At 34.1% G+C, this 18,398-nt stretch overlaps 1 protein-coding gene across 1 annotated transcript; it reads left to right on the top strand.

Annotated features, from left to right (window-relative positions):
• Positions 1-133: 133 nt before the first annotated feature.
• Positions 134-17,925, top strand: LOC125669649 (RNA polymerase I-specific transcription initiation factor RRN3-like). The gene is made up of 16 exons (XM_048904338.2): positions 134-292; positions 417-490; positions 2,285-2,341; positions 2,459-2,548; positions 3,997-4,135; positions 5,250-5,358; positions 5,485-5,653; positions 5,789-5,866; positions 6,769-6,928; positions 8,758-8,888; positions 9,336-9,466; positions 9,930-10,105; positions 10,588-10,696; positions 11,468-11,608; positions 14,629-14,701; positions 15,883-17,925. Exons 2-16 carry the CDS (start codon positions 428-430, stop codon positions 16,021-16,023), a joined length of 1,767 nt encoding a protein of 588 aa, XP_048760295.2. The 5' UTR covers positions 134-292; positions 417-427; the 3' UTR covers positions 16,024-17,925.
• Positions 17,926-18,398: the final 473 nt, after the last annotated feature.

Below are 18,398 nucleotides of genomic sequence, written 5' to 3'. Positions count from 1 at the left end.
TAGTTATTTGATATAAGTGATGCTCAAACATGCAAATAAATAATTTACTATGGTACATTTAACTACTAGAAATAATTGTGTTTTTCTTCGAGAATTTTTGTTAGATATTCTAGCAATATTATTAAAACGTAATTTATTTCGGGATCGGGCTTCAATTAACTTTGATTTTCCTGAAATAAGAATGAGAGAGCACGTTTTTACGATAATGTTCATTTTGTCTCAAAATATGATAAATGGAAGCATTATAATTTAGCACAATTAGCAAAAGAACCCAATAAGTAATTAATCGAAGGTATGTCTTTTCTTATATAAATGATTTGATATGTGAAGTAAACAGAACTTCAACTGGTTGAAGTATGTCACGTGGATTGTGTATTATTAGAGAGTGTACTTTATTTATCTTGTTTGTTGTGCAGAGTTTTCAAGAATGTCGACTAAAGGAAGATCTGGTAGATTTGATTTAAAGGCTCTGCTGGACCAACACAGACAGGTATTCAACTTATGAAATTGCTATGTCTGGGATTTTTCCTTGTTGTGTGGAGTACATCAATATTTTGATTTTGCAATCATATATATATATATATATATATATATATATATATATATATATCAGATCTGGAAGTGTCGTGAAAATTGATTAAATTGCTCACTACACTTTGAAAGAATTTCTCAAATTAGCATGAAATGATTTAATTATATAAAAGATATGATGTCAATCTAGATCTATAATCAATCTAATTAAAATACGAACCTTTGATCTGCTCACCTACGATTATTCTCTTTAGAGAAGTCGAGAGGCAGAGCCTGCATCAACTTCTCTTCGCAAGCATTCATGTTTTGATTCTGGAAAACGTGTAAATGCCTGAGTTGGTGACGGTTTTTATGCTTCGACCGACCTTTTGACTCGGATGTGCCTGGATTTACGCAATAGACAAGTTGTTTTCAAACATTTAATAGTAATGCACAAAACTGTCATAAGGAAATCAACACTTACATGTAGTACGTGCTTTTAATCCATTTTCAACATGTCCCCTGTCCCGGGATTGGTCTTGGGAGAAGCTGTCACAATAGGGGACCACTTAAGAAATGGCTGACGTAATCAGAGTTGTGATTTAAACCCGGAACAGGTGATGAAGGTGGCATTCATTGCAGAAAAAATGTGTATAACCCGCATTTGCATGTTGTGTATTTTTTCTGCAATACTTGCTACCTTCATCACTTGATGAAACAACAAAGAAAGCATTTTATTGTTTAAATAACTCAATATATCTTGAAACCGGTGTATTAAGGAAAGTCCGTGCTTTTACATATCCGGTTTTAAATTTTAAACACCGACTAGAAAGTTCTGGTTATAACTTCTTTGTCTGATGTTTGTAGTTTACGAGAACTGTACGAGTCAAATTTAGCATTCAAATGTGAATCTTCAGATATATTTACCATGAATTATTATAGTGTCAAGTCCTCACTAGCTCCAATGGTACAAAACAATGTAATATCTACACTGATCTCTAAAAGGCTCAATATATAGCTTGCAATCTAAGCCTGAACAAGTTAAAAATCATACATAGGCGTGACCCTCACCGTGGAATTCAAACTGTTTTTAGTGAGTTTGTGTTTGGTTCAAAGAAACCCAGAATTATAAAGCCTCCGAAAATCGTCAGCAAAGTTGTTGAATATTTGAACTCTTTTTCATAAGTACTTTCTAGAAACAAAATTATTTGTACATGAGCTGAAGTTGCTAGAATCTACATGAATTGTATGTTACACTATATTTATTTTTTCTATAAGTATGAGATAGCATGTAGGTATTTTTATGTATGATATGATTGACAGCAACCAGGGGTATATGTGCTCTGTAGCTCATAGTATAAAAATAAACCTGCAAAGGTATGTCTAATATGGGTTTTTAAGTTAGTTTATGAGTTGTTAAAGTTATTTAAATGAAAAAAAAAATTTGATTGACAGAAATTTCTAATAGTATTTACCTACCTTAATTGATAGCTTGGGTTTTGTTTCCCAGCTTGGTAACTGTTTCGACAGCTTTGGTTTGGAATCTGGCAAAGGTTTGACACACATCAAACTGAAGTCCTGCACGGTTGTTTTCAACAAATTATATGTTAGAAAATCTGTCTATAATGTTGAAATGGATATAGATATTTATTTTTGAATATGCTATAAAATTCAAAGGTTATTCTGCCTTTGTTATTTATCTGGACTGGTAAAAACTGATTTATTATTGTAATGGTGAGATTTACTATTCACTAAGTTTATATAATTTTTGCAGGGTTCACACAAAGAATATAATGAATTTGTCAACATTTTATCTGATCCACAAACAAAGGTATGTGTGTTTCAGTTTTTGGTGTATGTCTTATTTCTCTTCATCGTTTGGAAAAACTCCCCAGTATCTGTAATGTTTTGGAGACAGCCCAGGCTTATCAGCATGTTGTCTTTGTAGTCGGAGGACCTTAGAGTTTACCTGAGAGGGATGAAAGACAATGTGACAGAACTATCAAAGGAGTTTGAAGATTTAGTGGCAGTTCTATTGGTGTGTACCCTGTGTATCTCACTTAATCTGATCATTCTGTTAATCTAATGATTCTGTTAATCTAATCATTTTGTTAATCTAATGATTCTGTTAATCTGATCATTCTGTTAATCTAATCATTCTGTTAATCTGATCATTCTGTTAATCTAATCATTCTGTTAATCTAATCATTCTGTTAATCTGATAATTCTGTTAATCTAATCATTCTGTTAATCTGATCATTCTGTTAATATGATAATTCTGTTAATCTAATCATTCTGTTAATCTGATCATTCTGTTAATCTGATCATATTGTTAATATGATCATTCTATTAATCTAATCATTCTGTTAATCTAATCATTCTGTTAATCTAATCATTCTGTTAATCTGATAATTCTGTTGATATGATCATTCTGTTAATCTGATCATTCTGTTAATATAATCATTCTGTTAATCTAATCATTCTGTTAATCTGATAATTCTGTTGATGTAATCATTCTATTAATCTAATCATTCTGTTAATCTGATCATATTGTTAATATGATCATTCTATTAATCTAATCATTCTGTTAATCTAATCATTCTGTTAATCTGATCATTCTGTTAATCTAATCATTCTATTAATCTAATCATTGTGTTAATCTGATCATATTGTTGATATGATCATTCTATTAATCTAATGATTCTGTTAATATGATCATTCTGTTAATCTAATGATTCTGTTAATCTGATCATTCTGTTAATCTTATCATTCTGTTAGTCTAATCATTCTGTTAATCTAATCATTCTGTTAATCTGATCATTCTGTCAATCGGATCATTCTGTTAATCGGATCATTCTGTTAATCGGATCATACTGTTAATCTAATCATTTTGTTAATGTGATCATTCTGTTAATCTGATCATTCTGTTAATCTAATCATTCTGTTAATAATCATTCTGTTAATCTGATCATTCTGTTAATCTAATCATTCTGTTAATCTGATCATTCTGTCAATCTCATCATATTGTTAATATGATCATTCTATTAATCTAATGATTCTGTTAATCTAATGATTCTGTTAATCTGATCATTCTGTTAATCTGATCATTCTGTTAATCTAATCATTCTGTTAATCTGATCATTCTGTCAATCGGATCATTCTGTTAATCAAAATTAACCTGCAATGAAAGCTTTTGATAGACTACTGTAGGTAACAGATAATTTTTGTACGTGGAATTTTAAACACACAATGTGTAGACTAACAGATGATATACATATTGGTACATGTACTCAGAATTATTGATATATATATATATATATATATATATAATGCAGGGAAGAAGCCTCATCCTGTTCTCAATATAGTTATCTGTTCAATTTTCACCGTAAGATTTTTTTTTCTCAGGTTTTAAAAAACAATGCCTATCAGTATTGCATCTTTATAGTTTCCTATCTAAATATAGCTCCATGTCTTTTTTTCTGTCAGAAGTTGGACTGGCCCTGTAGAGACCTGTCCGTCGTTCGAGAGTATCAGTCCCTTCTCCTGGGGCTCATCTGTGCCCATACATACTATCTGAGGGCCAGTCTCCGCATGCTGGTCAAGTGCTTCTCACCAGTCATCAGCAGTAAGTAAAGGAAGACTGATGGGTCAAGTGTTAGTTGAGACAAGGCCAGACCACTCTCTTTCAAATACAAACTTCCTGATGGTTGAGTCATGATAATCACTTATCTACGAAGTGATAGAAAAAAGTTTGATGTTAGCAGGAATTGTTTACCGTATATACTCGCCGATAAGTCGGATTTTTGGCAGTCAATTTTTGGTCCAAAACTCTATGTCCGACTTACAGGCGCGTCCTAAGAAGATTGGTATTTTTCTGGGCAGCGTAATGTAGTGTTTTTTAAACAACTCCGACGATTATCATGGACTACCACACAAATGATTATTGTTCACAAATATCTAGACATATTGTATTGTGTATGTATTTTAAAATTATGTATAAAGTACAAGTATTTACATATTTTTATCTAGTTAAAAATTATTTACATACCGGTAACTAATACTTTCAATTCAACTAATCTGTCGTTTATCGGTAAAATTGAATTACGAACCTGATTTAATATTGAAATATTCATATGTATACCGGCTGAAATATATTTCATAAAAGATTGAATATTGTTAACAGATAATTTAGATCATCATTCTTGACTCTTAAAAACTCTATTGTTGATACAATGAATTATACCTGAATCCCACAATAACAGCCACTAAGTAAACACAGTGTCAGGTACTGGTAATTAGGAGACCATAATTGCTTAGGTAAACAAGAGATCATTGTCCATACCAGATCAAGGGTTGTGTTTAAACCCCAAACAGATATGGCTTGGATATTGAGCACCTCATAATTATTAATTTCTCAAAATATTTTTTGAAACATAGGTAAAAACCCTAGAGCATTGACTTGAAATTGTCAACCGATTCTGACAAAAATTTGTACCGACTTATAAGCGGGTCAATGGCAAATTCCTACAAAATAACCTTAAAAAATACAACCGACTTATAGGCGGACCGACTTATAGGCGAGTATATACAGTATTTTTGTATTTGGAAGATCAAAAGAAAGTGATTAATATATAGTTTAATACATTTTTACATCTTACCTTTGAAAATAGTTAAAACACTTTTTATGAAGTTGTTAAGCATACATGTATACAGTGTTTAACTGTTATTGTTTTTATCAGAGTCGGACTCAGACTCGGAGGAGGTGAGTGCGGAGACTCGACAAAAACATGAGGCACTTTTCCTGAATGTCCACTTGGTACTCCAGGCCATCCTGAGTTCTGTCCCAATGTAAGCTTTCATTCAACAAAGTTGGATGCAATTTTCACGAATTTTGTATTCTGAACTTTGTAAAATTGATACTGCTATCGAATTATCAGATATAATCTGCATCTGTGGGTCTTGTTACTGCCGTAGGTCGTCGACTCTGCTAGTGCCGCTACTACACGATTTGTTTCCATTCATTGGGAGGACTGCCTACGTACTGGAATGTTACACTAGGAACCTGCTACAGATCACCAGCTATATCCCCAATCTCAGGCAGAAAATTCTGGAGTTGGTTGTAGATAGGATGCTTAAACTTGATGTAAGTATGTCAAGGTCAAAGGAAACAGCCAGCATAAAAGAATGACAACCATTTAACATCAGGAAATAAAACTCAGCAAGTAGGGGGGGGGGGGGGTTGTATCATTTATATTGTAAATTATTTTGTGTTTCTCAGGTTCGGGCTCCACGACAGGACATACAAGAAACGGAAGGTGATGAGGAGGACATGGAAGAGGGCATTGTGTTTGATATGGTAAGGGTCAAGGTTAAGGGTGTATGTGCTGTATCAAACAAGTTGTTCGATGTGAAAAACCAGACCAGAATTTTGTCAGTTTGATAAACTATGAAAAATAATACGATTTGACAATTTCAACTAATTATATATAGGTAGTAAAGGAGTACTGGTCTACGCAACGTATTAGGAGAAAATGGGGATTTTCTAGTGCATATTTATGAAGGAATGACGTTAACGGTGAATGTGCACAAGCACAAGAGAAAAATATTATTAGAAACACCATGGGAGATTTACAGCATGTAGTCATACTGAATGGTGATTTCATGAAATTTAACTCCCCCCTCCATCATCAAAGTGGTTCTTGCTACCCTGTTTCCATCTTTGTCTTTTATCGCTGAATATTCACATGCAACTTCGCAGATGAATATTTCGAAATAGGGCGTTCACTATCCGACTCAGAGAACATATAATTAATTAGGTTAGCTTGATTACTTTTTGATCTGATTGAGTTAGATTGCTTAATTTGCATAAAGTGAATAACTCATATAGCTTTATAAAAAAAGTTTTTTATTCCTATGATAATATCCATGGCAAAGATTATGGCATATATAGCTTTAAAGGCCAGTCTATGAAATCTACTAAGCAACCTATTCAAAATGGACATGTACATTTATGTAGGTCAATGTTAGAAAATACTTTAAGGTAAAAGTTTACCCATGGCAATATTTTGAAGTCACATTGTCTTATGAAAGCATCAAGGGTTGATTTGAAGATCTATTTATAGGACTTTGATTTGAAGATCTATTTATAGGACCTTGATTTGAATATCTATTTGTAGGACTTTGATTTGAAGATCTGTTTATAGGACTTTAATTTGAAGATCTATTTATAGGACTTTGATTTGAATATCTATCTTATAGGATATTGAACAAGACTTAACCAGAGATCCAGAGAATAAAGATGGCAGCACTTTCAACAGAAAATGTTCAGATAAACCTATGACACACAAAGAAGCAAACATACTCGATATCTGTATGGAAATGACCCTGACTTACATATCTAATGTCTGCTACACTAATGGTGAGCTCTACAAGTCCTGATCTTTCTGTGAAACCAGTTTAATTCCAATTTGACCTCTTTGGTTGGTAGTTGATACTTTGCTATCATCACAATATGTAAATTGTAGTTACAGTCTGCTGGAGAGTGTTTTGAACTTATAAAGAAATGTAAATATTATTGTGAATGTTTTTGGTTTGCTAACATATCCATGTTCTATGTAGGGCTGAAACGATACACCCCCTTCACGATATTTGTATTGCAATACTTATGCCATAATTCAATATTTTAAATGCGATACATTTTATAGAAGGAACAAATGATAATGTAGAAGAAAAGATTTAATTATGAAGATTCACAGTAACAATTTTAAAAGCAAAATGTTTCAAAACCACTAAACAATAAGATGCTGGTGGGTTCTGTAGTTTAAACTTTTTAAGTTCATTATTCTTTTTGTCAGACTCATGGCTAAAACTAGTTTGAATGTTTTCGAAGGCCACATTTTAATGAACCTAATTGTAATAGTCCGTATCTGTTATTTCTCTATAACAGTCTGTTGTTTCTCTATAACAGTCTGTGATTTCTCTATAACAGTCTCTTGTTTCTCTATAACAGTCTGTTGTTTCTCTATAACAGTCTGTTATTTCTCTATAACAGTCTGTTGTTTCTCTATAACAATCTGTTACTTCTCTATAACAGTCTGTTGTTTTTCTATAACAGTCTGTTGTTTCTCTATAACAGTCTGTTGTTTCTCTATAACAGTCTGTGATTTCTCTATAACAGTGTTGTTTCTATAACAGTCTGTGATTTCTCTATAACAGTCTGTGATTTCTCTATAACAGTCTGTTGTTTCTCTATAACAGTCTGTTACTTCTATATAACAGTCTGTTGTTTCTATAACAGTCTGTGATTTCTCTATAACAGTCTGTGATTTCTCTATAATAGTCTGTGATTTCTCTATAACAATCTGTTGTTTCTCTATAACAGTCTCTTGTTTCTCGATAACAGTCTGTGATTTCTCTATAACAATCTGTTGTTTCTCTATAACAGTCTCTTGTTTCTCTATAACAGTCTGTGATTTCTCTATAACAGTCTGTGATTTCTCTATAACAGTCTGTTGTTTCTCTATAACAATCTGTTGTTTCTCTATAACAGTCTCTTGTTTCTCTATAACAGTCTGTGATTTCTCTATAACAGTCTGTGATTTCTCTATAACAATCTGTTGTTTCTCTATAACAGTCTGTGATTTCTCTATAACAATCTGTTGTTTCTCTATAACAGTCTCTTGTTTCTCTATAACAGTCTGTGATTTCTCTATAACAGTCTGTGATTTCTCTATAACAGTCTGTGATTTCTCTATAACAGTCTGTTGTTTCTCTATAACAGTCTGTGATTTCTATAACAGTCTGTTGTTTCTCTATAACAGTCTGTTGTTTTTCTATAACAGTCTGTTGTTTCTATAACAGTCTGTTGTTTCTCTATAACAGTCTGTTACTTCTATATAACAGTCTGTTACTCAATAGTCTGTTGTTTCTCTATAACAGTCTGTTGTTTCTCTATAACAATCTGTTGTTTCTATATAACAGTCTGTTGTTTCTCTATAACAGTCTGTTGTTTCTCTATAACAGTTTGTTGTTTCTCTATAACAGTCTGATTTCTCTATAACAGTCTGTTGTTTCTCTATAACAGTCTGTTATTTCTATAACAGTCTGTTGTTTCTCTATAACAGTCTGTTGTTTCTATATCAGTCTGTTGTTTCTCTATAATAGTCTGTTGTTTCTCTATAACAGTCTGTTGTTTCTCTAATGTGTTTGATGTCAGTGTCTGTTATGGGGATCTTTCTCTTTGTCCAGGTGAGTGTAATTGGGACGCCACAAAGAGGCTGTACAGGGAAATACTGCTGGTGTTTGACCGTCTCATCCTTCCAACCCACGCATCCTGTCACGTCCAGTTCATCATGTTCTATCTCTGTAGTACCAAACTGGTGAGGACCTCAGTCTAACTACCTTATTGGAGTAGCTCACAGATACTTCAAATACTTCATACCTTTTTCATAGTGTTGAATATTGTTTGTTCAGGAAAAGAAATGAAGACAGCTATCTGCTGTTTAGTGCATTATTTTGACTGTCACTAACAGATGTGTTATAGACAGAAACTCAGAAAGTCAGGAAGCAGATATCAATATTTAGCACTTCTCAATCAGACCAAAGGTTTATCATTTTATCTGGCATTACATATTGTCAAATATAGTTTTACAATTCAGAATTTCGGATCAGAAATTTTACTCTGTCGGACAATATAATTAGCTTTATAGGAAATGTTTTCTCTTTCTGTTCAACCAATCTAAGAAGGTCTTATAAACTGTCTGTACCTTTGTTCTTTTAGCCAATGTAGAAAGGTTTTATAGGCTCTCAGTGATTTGTTCTTTCAGCCAATTTGTGAAGGTTTTATAGACTACTTGTGGAAAAAGGTCCAGAACCCCAACACAGAGAGCGTGTTCAGACAGGCAGCAGTGGGCTATATTGGAAGTCTGCTTGCTAGAGCCATATTTGTTCCCCTCAGGTAAGAAATCGGTGAAATTGTTGGTAGGACAAGTGAATTTGACAGATGGACTTATTAAAATCAAGAGACTGATTTTATCATTCTCTGTTACTGACTACTGTGTTTGTTTCAGTACCGTGACTTTATACTAACTCCTGCGTTTGTTTCAGTACCGTGACTTTCTCATACTAACTCCTGTGTTTGTTTCAGTACCGTGACTTTATACTAACTCCTGCGTTTGTTTCAGTACCGTGACTTTCTCATACTAACTCCTGCGTTTGTTTCAGTACCGTGACTTTATCATACTAACTCCTGCGTTTGTTTCAGTACCGTGACTTTATCATACTAACTCCTGCGTTTGTTTCAGTACCGTGACTTTCTCATACTAACTCCTGCGTTTGTTTCAGTACCGTGACTTTCTCATACTAACTCCTGTGTTTGTTTCAGTACCGTGACTTTATACTAACTCCTGCGTTTGTTTCAGTACCGTGACAGCTTGCCTGGACCTGATGTGTGAGTGGGTACACCTGTACCTAGACAACACGAGTGAGGAGGTGGTGAATGCAGACGTCCACCATCACGGCCCGTTCTACTCCGTCTGTCAGTCCGTCTTCTACGTCTTTGTTTTCAGGAGCAGAGAAATCTTTGAAATGAAGAAAGGTAAATGTTGATAGTGATGGTGTAAAAATATTTATCGTATGTTGGTATAATTTTAACATGCTAGAAATGTTGGTTGTTTTTGGCAGTTGAGGAAAAGTCGTCAAAATAAACATGCCAAAATTTCCATTTATATAATTATTTCACATGTGAAATGAAAATCCATAAAGACATAAAGCACTAAGATTTCAAACCTGTCACATATTCAGGACACTAAAATTACTCAATATGCGATATTGAAATGTCTAGTACTGCAGCAGCAATCTCCCTCCTTGTAAAGGTTCTCATCACAAAAAATTCAGTGTTTTGAAAGATAAAGGTTAGACTTTTTAAACTGTGGGAGTAGAGAGCATTGACTATGCCATTGATTGATAGGTCCAAGAAGAGTGGATGGGATTTTCTCTCGTGTATTTGCTCTACCTCTGACTTACGTGTTTGGTTTGCATTTGTTCAGTGGTGTACACTTGATGTTTATTTAATTGCAGGTCACAAGTGGGCGGAGAGTCTGAACTTGCAGCGAATCGTGACGAGTCGGTTAAACCCCCTGAGGGTGTGTCTACCAGTCATTGTCAAAACATTCTCCTCAATAACAAGGTAGACACCTTTGTATTTTCAGTGTGCAAAATTAACAGTAGGCCAATCGACAGATTCTATCAAAGAAATTGTCTAGTCTATTGTGAGATGAATATTTCAAGACCAATTTGTTGACGGAGTGAATTAATGCAGTCTTTAAGTCAGTTTAAAAAAATTTCATTCTGTAGTTCAATTATAATTTGCCCCCACTATGTATACAAATTAGGTTTAAGAAAATGTCACCAAACAGTGTTTTGATGTATGCATTTTCAAAATGAAGTGATAAATCCAATTGCTTATAGTACAGAAAAGTAAATATTGTATATACAGTAAAGTAAATATAGCACATTTTCAATTTCTTAATATTATTTTAACACCGACGTTGTTTATTTCTGCATTCTCAGATTCTGTGATGTTTGTATAAATTGAAATTTACTGACATTATTTATTTCTGCAATCTCAGCTGCTGAATCATTGATATGCCAAACAACACAAATGTAAACCGTATATCATCTATTTCAGAATGCATCAGCTGACTATTTGTGATACATATATCATCTATTTCAGAATGCATCAGCTGGCTTTCTGTGATACGTATATCATCTATTTCAGAATGCATCAACTGGCTTTCTGTGATACATATATCATCTATTTCAGAATGCATCAGCTGGCTATTTGTGATACATATATCATCTATTTCAGAATGCATCAGCTGACTTTTTGTGATACGTATATCATCTATTTCAGAATGCATCAGCTGGCTTTCTGTGATACGTATATCATCTATTTCAGAATGCATCAGCTGGCTTTCTGTGATACGATTATCGAGCGTAACAAGCGTTGTATATTACCAGTGACCAGTAACACACTAGGGTCGCCTGCTGTCGTGGCACTTGACTCATACTTCCCCTTTGATCCATATCTTTTGAACAGGTAGGTTTGTTGTTGTTTGTTTTATTTTGAACAGGTGGGTTTTTGTTGTTGTTTGTTTTATTTTGAACAGGTAGGTTTGTGGTTGTTTGATTTTGAACAGGTAGGTTTGTGGTTGTTTGTTTGATTTTGAACAGGTAGGTTTGTTGTTGTTTGTTTGATTTTGAACAGGTAGGTATGTGGTTGTTTGATTTTGAACAGGTGGGTTTGTTGTTGTTTGTTTGATTTTGAACAGGTGGGTTTGTTGTTTGTTTGTTTTATTTTTCATTTTAGATTTTTAAAATTATTTGGTGACATCACCAGCTGTAAGTGAAATATGACAAATTGAAACCTAAGTATGGCACTCAGGACTCTAGTGAGGGTTCTTTATTGTACCAATGCCTGCCATGGTATGGAACCACCATTTTGAAGGTCATATTCCAAAGACTTTCACCTCTAATGCCAGGTGCTTGGCTAAGGAATAGCCACTACATGTGTTCAATTTCCTTGGTTTAACATGGTGCTGGGATTGAGAATTGAACCCCTAGCTACTTTTTTCATCATGTTTGTAGATATTTATTTGATATTTGGTACATTGCTTTACCATGACAAATTACAGATCAAGTTAAAATTTTCTTCGGATCCATTGATTTTTTGCTGACTTATGGTCCTTCGACATAGAAAGTATGGAAATTAAATATATGGCTGTTTATGGGACCTAGTTATGTGCGTTATCTGTTGACATGTGATTGTTCATGCAGACAACTTAACTTGGGGCTGTAGGCAACATGTATTACTTACAGAATGCTCGTTAATTGTAGGTTTGTTTGTTTGTGATTGTAAGTTTGTGATTGTAGATCTGTTTGTTCGTGATTGTAGGTTTGTTTGTGATTAGGCTTGTTTGTTTGTGATTGTGGATCTGTTTGTTTGTGATTGTAGATCTGTTTGTTTGTGATTGTAGGTTTGTTTGTGATTGTTGGTTTAATTGTGTTTGTTTGTCGTTTTTTTTTTTTTTTATTGTAGATCTGTTTGTTTTTGTTTCTTGGTTTGTTTGTGATTGTAGATCTGTTTGTTTGTGATTGTGAATCTGTTTGTTTGTGATTGTGGATCTGTTTGTTTGTGATTGTGGATCTGTTTGTGATTGTGGTTTGTTTGTTTGTGATTGTAGGTTTGTTTGTTCGTGATTGTAGGTTTGTTTGTGATTGTTAGTTTGTTTGTTCGTGATTGTAGGTTTGTTTGTGATTGTAGGTTTGTTTGTTCGTGATTGTAGGTCTGTTTGTGATTGTAGGTGTGTTTGTTTGTGATTGTGGATCTGTTTTTGATTGTAGATTTTTTTTTTTTTTGTGATTGTAGATTTGTTTGTTTGTGAATGTAGATCTGTTTGTTTGTGATTGTGGATCAGTTTTTGATTGTAGATTTTTTAGCTCACCTGAGCTGAAAGCTCAAGTGAGCTTTTCTGATCACCCGTATTCCGCCGTCCGTCCGTCTGTCCGTCCGTCCGTCTGTAAACTTTTCACATTTTCAACTTCTTCTCAACAACCACTGCGCCAATTTCAACCAAAGTTGGCACAAAACATCCTTAGGTAAAGGGAATTCTAAATTGTTAAAATAAAGGGCCAGACCACCTTCCAAGGGGAGATAATCAAGAAAAGGTAAAAATAGGGTAGGGTCATTAAAAAATCTTCTTCTCAAGAACCACTGGGCCAGAAAAGATGAAATTTATAGATAAGCTTTATTAGGTATTGCAGATTCTAAATTGTAATAATCATGGCCCCCTGGGGTTGGATGGGGCCACAATAGGGGATCAAAGTTTTACATACAAATATATAGGGAAAATCTTTAAAAATCTTCTTCTCAAGAACCACTGAGCCAGAAAAGCTGAGATTTATATGAAAGCTTCCTTATATAATGTAGATTCTAAATTGTTAAAATCATGGCCCCCGGGGATCGGATGGGGCCACAATAGGGGGTCAAAGTTTTTTTGTTGTTGTTTGTTTTTTTGTTTTTTTTTTGATATAGTGCAGATTCAAGTTTGTTAAAATCATGGACCCCGGGGATTGGATGGGGCCTCAAGGGGGGCATCAAAGTTTTACATACAAATTTATAGGAAAAATCTTTTAAAATCTTCTTCCCAGAACCACTAAGCCAGAAAAGCTGAGATTTATATGAAAGCTTTCTGATATAGTGCAGATTCAGGTTTGTTAAAATCATGCCCCCCTGGGGTAGGATGGGGCCACAATAGGGGATCAAAGTTTTACATACAAATATATAGGGAAAATCTTTAGAAATCTTCTTCTCAAGAACCATTGGGCCAAAGAAGTTCACATTTACATGAAAGCTTTCTGACATAGTGTAGATTCAAGTTTGCAAAAACCATGGCCTCCAGGGGTAGGTTTGGGGCCATAATAGGGACTATGGTTTTACATGCAAATATATATATGGAAAGTCTTCTGATATGGACCAAGGTTACTCAGGTGAGTGATGTGACCCATGGGCCTCTTGTTGTTTTTTTTGGTGATTGTAGATCTGTTTGTTTGTGATTGGAGGTTTGTTTGTTCGTGATTGTAGGTTTGTTCGTGATTGTAGGTTTGTTTGTGATTGTAGGTTTGTTTGTGATTGTAGGTTTGTTTGTTCGTGATTGTAGGTGTGTTTGTTTGTGATTGTAGGTGTGTTTGTTTGTGATTGTGGATCTGTTTTTGATTGTAGATTTTTTTGGGTTTTTTTCGTGATTGTAGATTTTTTGTTGTTGTGATTGTAGATTTGTTTGTTTGTGATTGTAAATCTGTTTGTTTGTGATTGTAGGTCTGTTTGTGATTGTAAGTCTGTTTGTGATTGTGGATCAGTTTTTGATTGTAGATTATTTTTTTTTTGTGATTGTAGATCTGTTTGTTTGTGGTTGTAGATCTGTTTGTGATTGTAGATCTGTTTGTTTGTGATTGTAGTTCTGTTTGTTTGTGATTGTAGGTTTGTTTGTGTTTGTTGGTTGGTTTTTGATTGTAGATCTGTTTGTTTGTGATTGTAGATCTGTTTGTTTGTGATTGTAGGTCTGGCCGTTTCATTATTCCTCACTACAGGGAGTATCAGGGTTGTATTGAAGAGGACCAAGAACTTTCTAATGTACGTATATCATAGGCAGAAATTTGATAAATTGTTTATTTTACCTCAGAAGGTTTCTTCTTTATTTGAATTATTTACAATGAAATCCACATTTTCATTTTATGTTTCAATGTACAGATTTGAATTATATCTATGAAATTACATCCCAATGAAACTGTAAAATCTTGGCAATCCATGAAATTTGTTGACAACAATTTCAAATGATTGCACAGAATTTAGCATGTTCTGTTAACAATCACCATTATATACCCAAACATTAAATAATATTGTGATGTATTACACTAAGATTTAATATTGTGATGTATTACACTGAGATTTAATATTGTGATGTATTACACTAAGACTTAATATTGTGATGTATTACACTGAGATTTAATATTGTGATGTATTACACTGAGATTTAATATTGTGATATATTACACTGAGATTTAATATTGTGATGTATTACACTAAGATTTAATATTGTGATGTATTACACTGAGATTTAATATTGTGATGTATTACACTGAGATTTAATATTGTGATGTATTACACTGAGATTTAATATTGTGATGTATTACACTGAGATTTAATAATGTGATGTATTACACTGAGATTTAATATTGTGGTGTATTACACTGAGATTTAATATTGTGATGTATTACACTGAGATTTAATATTGTGATGTATTACACTAAGATTTAATATTGTGGTGTATTACACTAAGATTTAATATTGTGGTGTATTACACTAAGACTTAATATTGTGGTGTATTATACCAAGGGGGTATATAATAAATTTATCATTACTTCAGTAACTTGATCCGAAGAGTTGGATCACGTCTCGTTGACAGGCGCGGATCATCAGATCAAACTTGACGCTTCGCGTCTCGTGTGATCTGATGATCCGCGCCTGTCAACTCGACATGATCCAACTCTTCGGATCAAGTTACTGTAGTAATAATATATATGTATTACACTAAGATTTAATATTGTGGTGTATTACACTAAGATTTAATATTGTGATGTATTACACAAAGATTTAATATTGTGGTGTATTCACTAAGATTTAATATTGTGGTGTATTACACTAAGATTTAATATTGTGGTGTATTACACTAAAATTTAATATTGTGATGTATCACACTAAAATTTAATATTGTGATGTATCACACTAAGATTTAATATTGTGATGTATTACAGGATGAAGATGATTTCCTCCAAGAGGAACCCTCCTCCACTAGCGAGCCCATACCCAACAGTATGTCGCTTGGCAAAACACCCACGGACTTTATGCAGTACGGCATTTCTCCGGGCTTCAAGCACATCCAGGATGTCACCTGAGCATTTGACTGTCTGATCTACTGATGTGCAATACTTCATGTCATTGAATGACTCGAAGAACTTTTTAGATTACCCAAGTCACTCAGGTGACTATTGCCAATGGTTCGAGTCCGTCGTGTGTCATGTGTTAACAATTGAACATTCTTATTCCTTCTTGATAGCTATCATTCCAATTCTTTTCAAATTTGGTATGAAGTATCTTTGGGACAAGGGGGACATAAATTGTAAATTTCAGGACTCCTGCACCCATGGGGCCTTAGGGGCAAGAGAAAAACTGTCAAAAATTGACACAATTATCAAAAAAAAAATCTTCTTTGCAACTGCATATCTGTGAAAAGGTAAATGCATAGTTATGTAGAACAAGAAACCTCTACCTAAAATTGTAATTTTCTTGAGAGGAATTCCGACTCCAGGGTGGGACCAAACTTGGTACATGTAGATAGTATTTATGTGTAAAACATGTACAGTAAATAACATCTTTCTTAATTCTATTTATACTAAATTGATACTTAGAAGGAGCAGGTAGTCCTATACCAAAATTGTCAATTTCAGGGTCCCAGGGGTAGGGTTTTGATACCAGGGTGGGGCTAAAATGGTCAGTGTGTGTTAACTATTAAACATTTTTTTATTTTTAACTTTTTGATAAATGCCCTTCCAATTCTTTCTGAATTTGGTATGAAGCATCTTTGGGACAAGTGGGACATAAATTGTAAATTTCAGGACTCCCGGGGCCTAGGGTTGGGACAAAATTTGACCAATTTTCAAAAAACATTTTTCAGAAAAACTAAATGCATAGTCATGTAGAGCAGAAAGGCCTGTACCAAAATTGTAAATTTCATGATCCCCTGGGTAAAGGTTCTGATTCCAGGGCAGGGCCAAACTTGGTATATAGTGTATTTGTAAAGCATTTAAGTAACATCTTTAAAATTCTATTGATACTTTAGAATTGACAGTAAATATATATTTAGAATGAGAAGGTAGCCCATAACTAAAATTGTAAATTTCCTGATCTCAAGGGTGGGCCAATATTATCATTGTGATTATTGTCTGTTTCATTGGAAAGACATCAAGTTTGCTGATAAAATGTAAAACTTTAGGAAAAGGATGTACCAAGATTGTGAATTTAGCAACCCCAGGGTTCTGACTCTAGGGTGGGTCCTAAATAGTCATAGAGTGTTAATATAATATATATTATGTAAAGTCTTTCATCAGTATTGGCACTTTCGGGGCATTTGTGTTTTAAGAACACATCTTGTTTTATACAGCTGCTAAATTTGAGAATTTAGCTTGATTATAATGCAAGATCAAAAAATTATTCTACATTTCATAGGCCTTGGGGCCAGTGATACATTTAACTAATACTCTGGTGACTGACAAGCCTGTGGGTATTTTATATAAGTAATACATACATGTCTGCTCGACAAGGAAGCATTGGTTTGTACATGCAAGTGCTGTATGTGTATGTTTACATGTAAAGGGGAGTTTTGTTACTCTCTGTGGGACGGGTGTGCATTTATATGACGAGCGAGTGCTGTATGTGTAGATTTACATGTAAAGGTGAGTTTTGTTACTCTCTGTGGGACGGGTGTGCATTTATATGACGAGCGAGTGCTGTATGTGTAGATTTACATGTAAAGGTGAGTTTTGTTACTCTCTGTGGGACGGGGAGCCGGAAGCTACTGGTCATGTGACTGACACTGCGTCATGGAGAAGAGATTTGAATTACATGTATGTTGGAATTCGGAATGAAATCCTAGCATGGTGAATTGTTACGTACTGTTACAAATTTTTAATTTATATTGATCTATTTTGTTATGGCTGAGTAAACTGTGTTGTGTGTTCTTCCTTTAAGGGAGTCATACTGTTATTGTGAAAAATAAATGAATTGTTTTCAGAGTCCAACACACTTCCTTTTTACTCAAGATGGAGGGTAATTTCTAATAACTGGATTTGCTGATGTCACACATTATTTGTTACTTTACATAATTTGGTACTGCAGAAAAAGCACTGCCAAGATTGACAGCAGTTACGGACAATATATGTAGCAGATGGACGAGAAGTTCTGGACAATATATGTAATGGATGAACAAGAACTTCTGTAAATAAATGCAATAGATGGAATGAGAAGGGCATCCATTGTTAGGAATTGTTCACATTCTTTGTCACTAGAAATAAGTCTGTATTGTTGAGATCAATAGGTCCCTATTCTCACAATCCGTTTGATGAAGTTGTCGGTTCCTTTTTTATTTCCGTGCAGAATTACAGGTAATGTCCACACTAGTGGGCCCCCTTCCAGTTATCTGGCTAGCTGCACGCATGGCAGATCTCGCCTCAGATCTCCATTCTTTCCGATCTTGAGGGTCAGTAGTAGAGAG

The sequence above is a fragment of the Ostrea edulis genome, chromosome 4, assembly GCF_947568905.1.
Source record: "Ostrea edulis chromosome 4, xbOstEdul1.1, whole genome shotgun sequence".
Lineage (NCBI taxonomy): Eukaryota > Metazoa > Mollusca > Bivalvia > Ostreida > Ostreidae > Ostrea > Ostrea edulis.
The sequence above is the reverse complement of the archived record's forward strand: the minus strand, read 5'-3'. Positions and strand labels throughout refer to the sequence as shown.

What these genes read in the sequence shown, in the direction of transcription:
- LOC125669649 (XM_048904338.2), top strand. Translation starts at nt 428, where the DNA reads ATGTCGACTAAAGGAAGATCTGGTAGATTTGATTTAAAGGCTCTGCTG. An exon ending in AATCTTTGAAATGAAGAAAG is followed by an intron (nt 10,106 to 10,587) that starts GTAAATGTTGAT and finishes ATTTAATTGCAG; the next exon opens with GTCACAAGTGGGCGGAGAGT. An exon ending in ACATTCTCCTCAATAACAAG is followed by an intron (nt 10,697 to 11,467) that starts GTAGACACCTTT and finishes CATCTATTTCAG; the next exon opens with AATGCATCAGCTGGCTTTCT.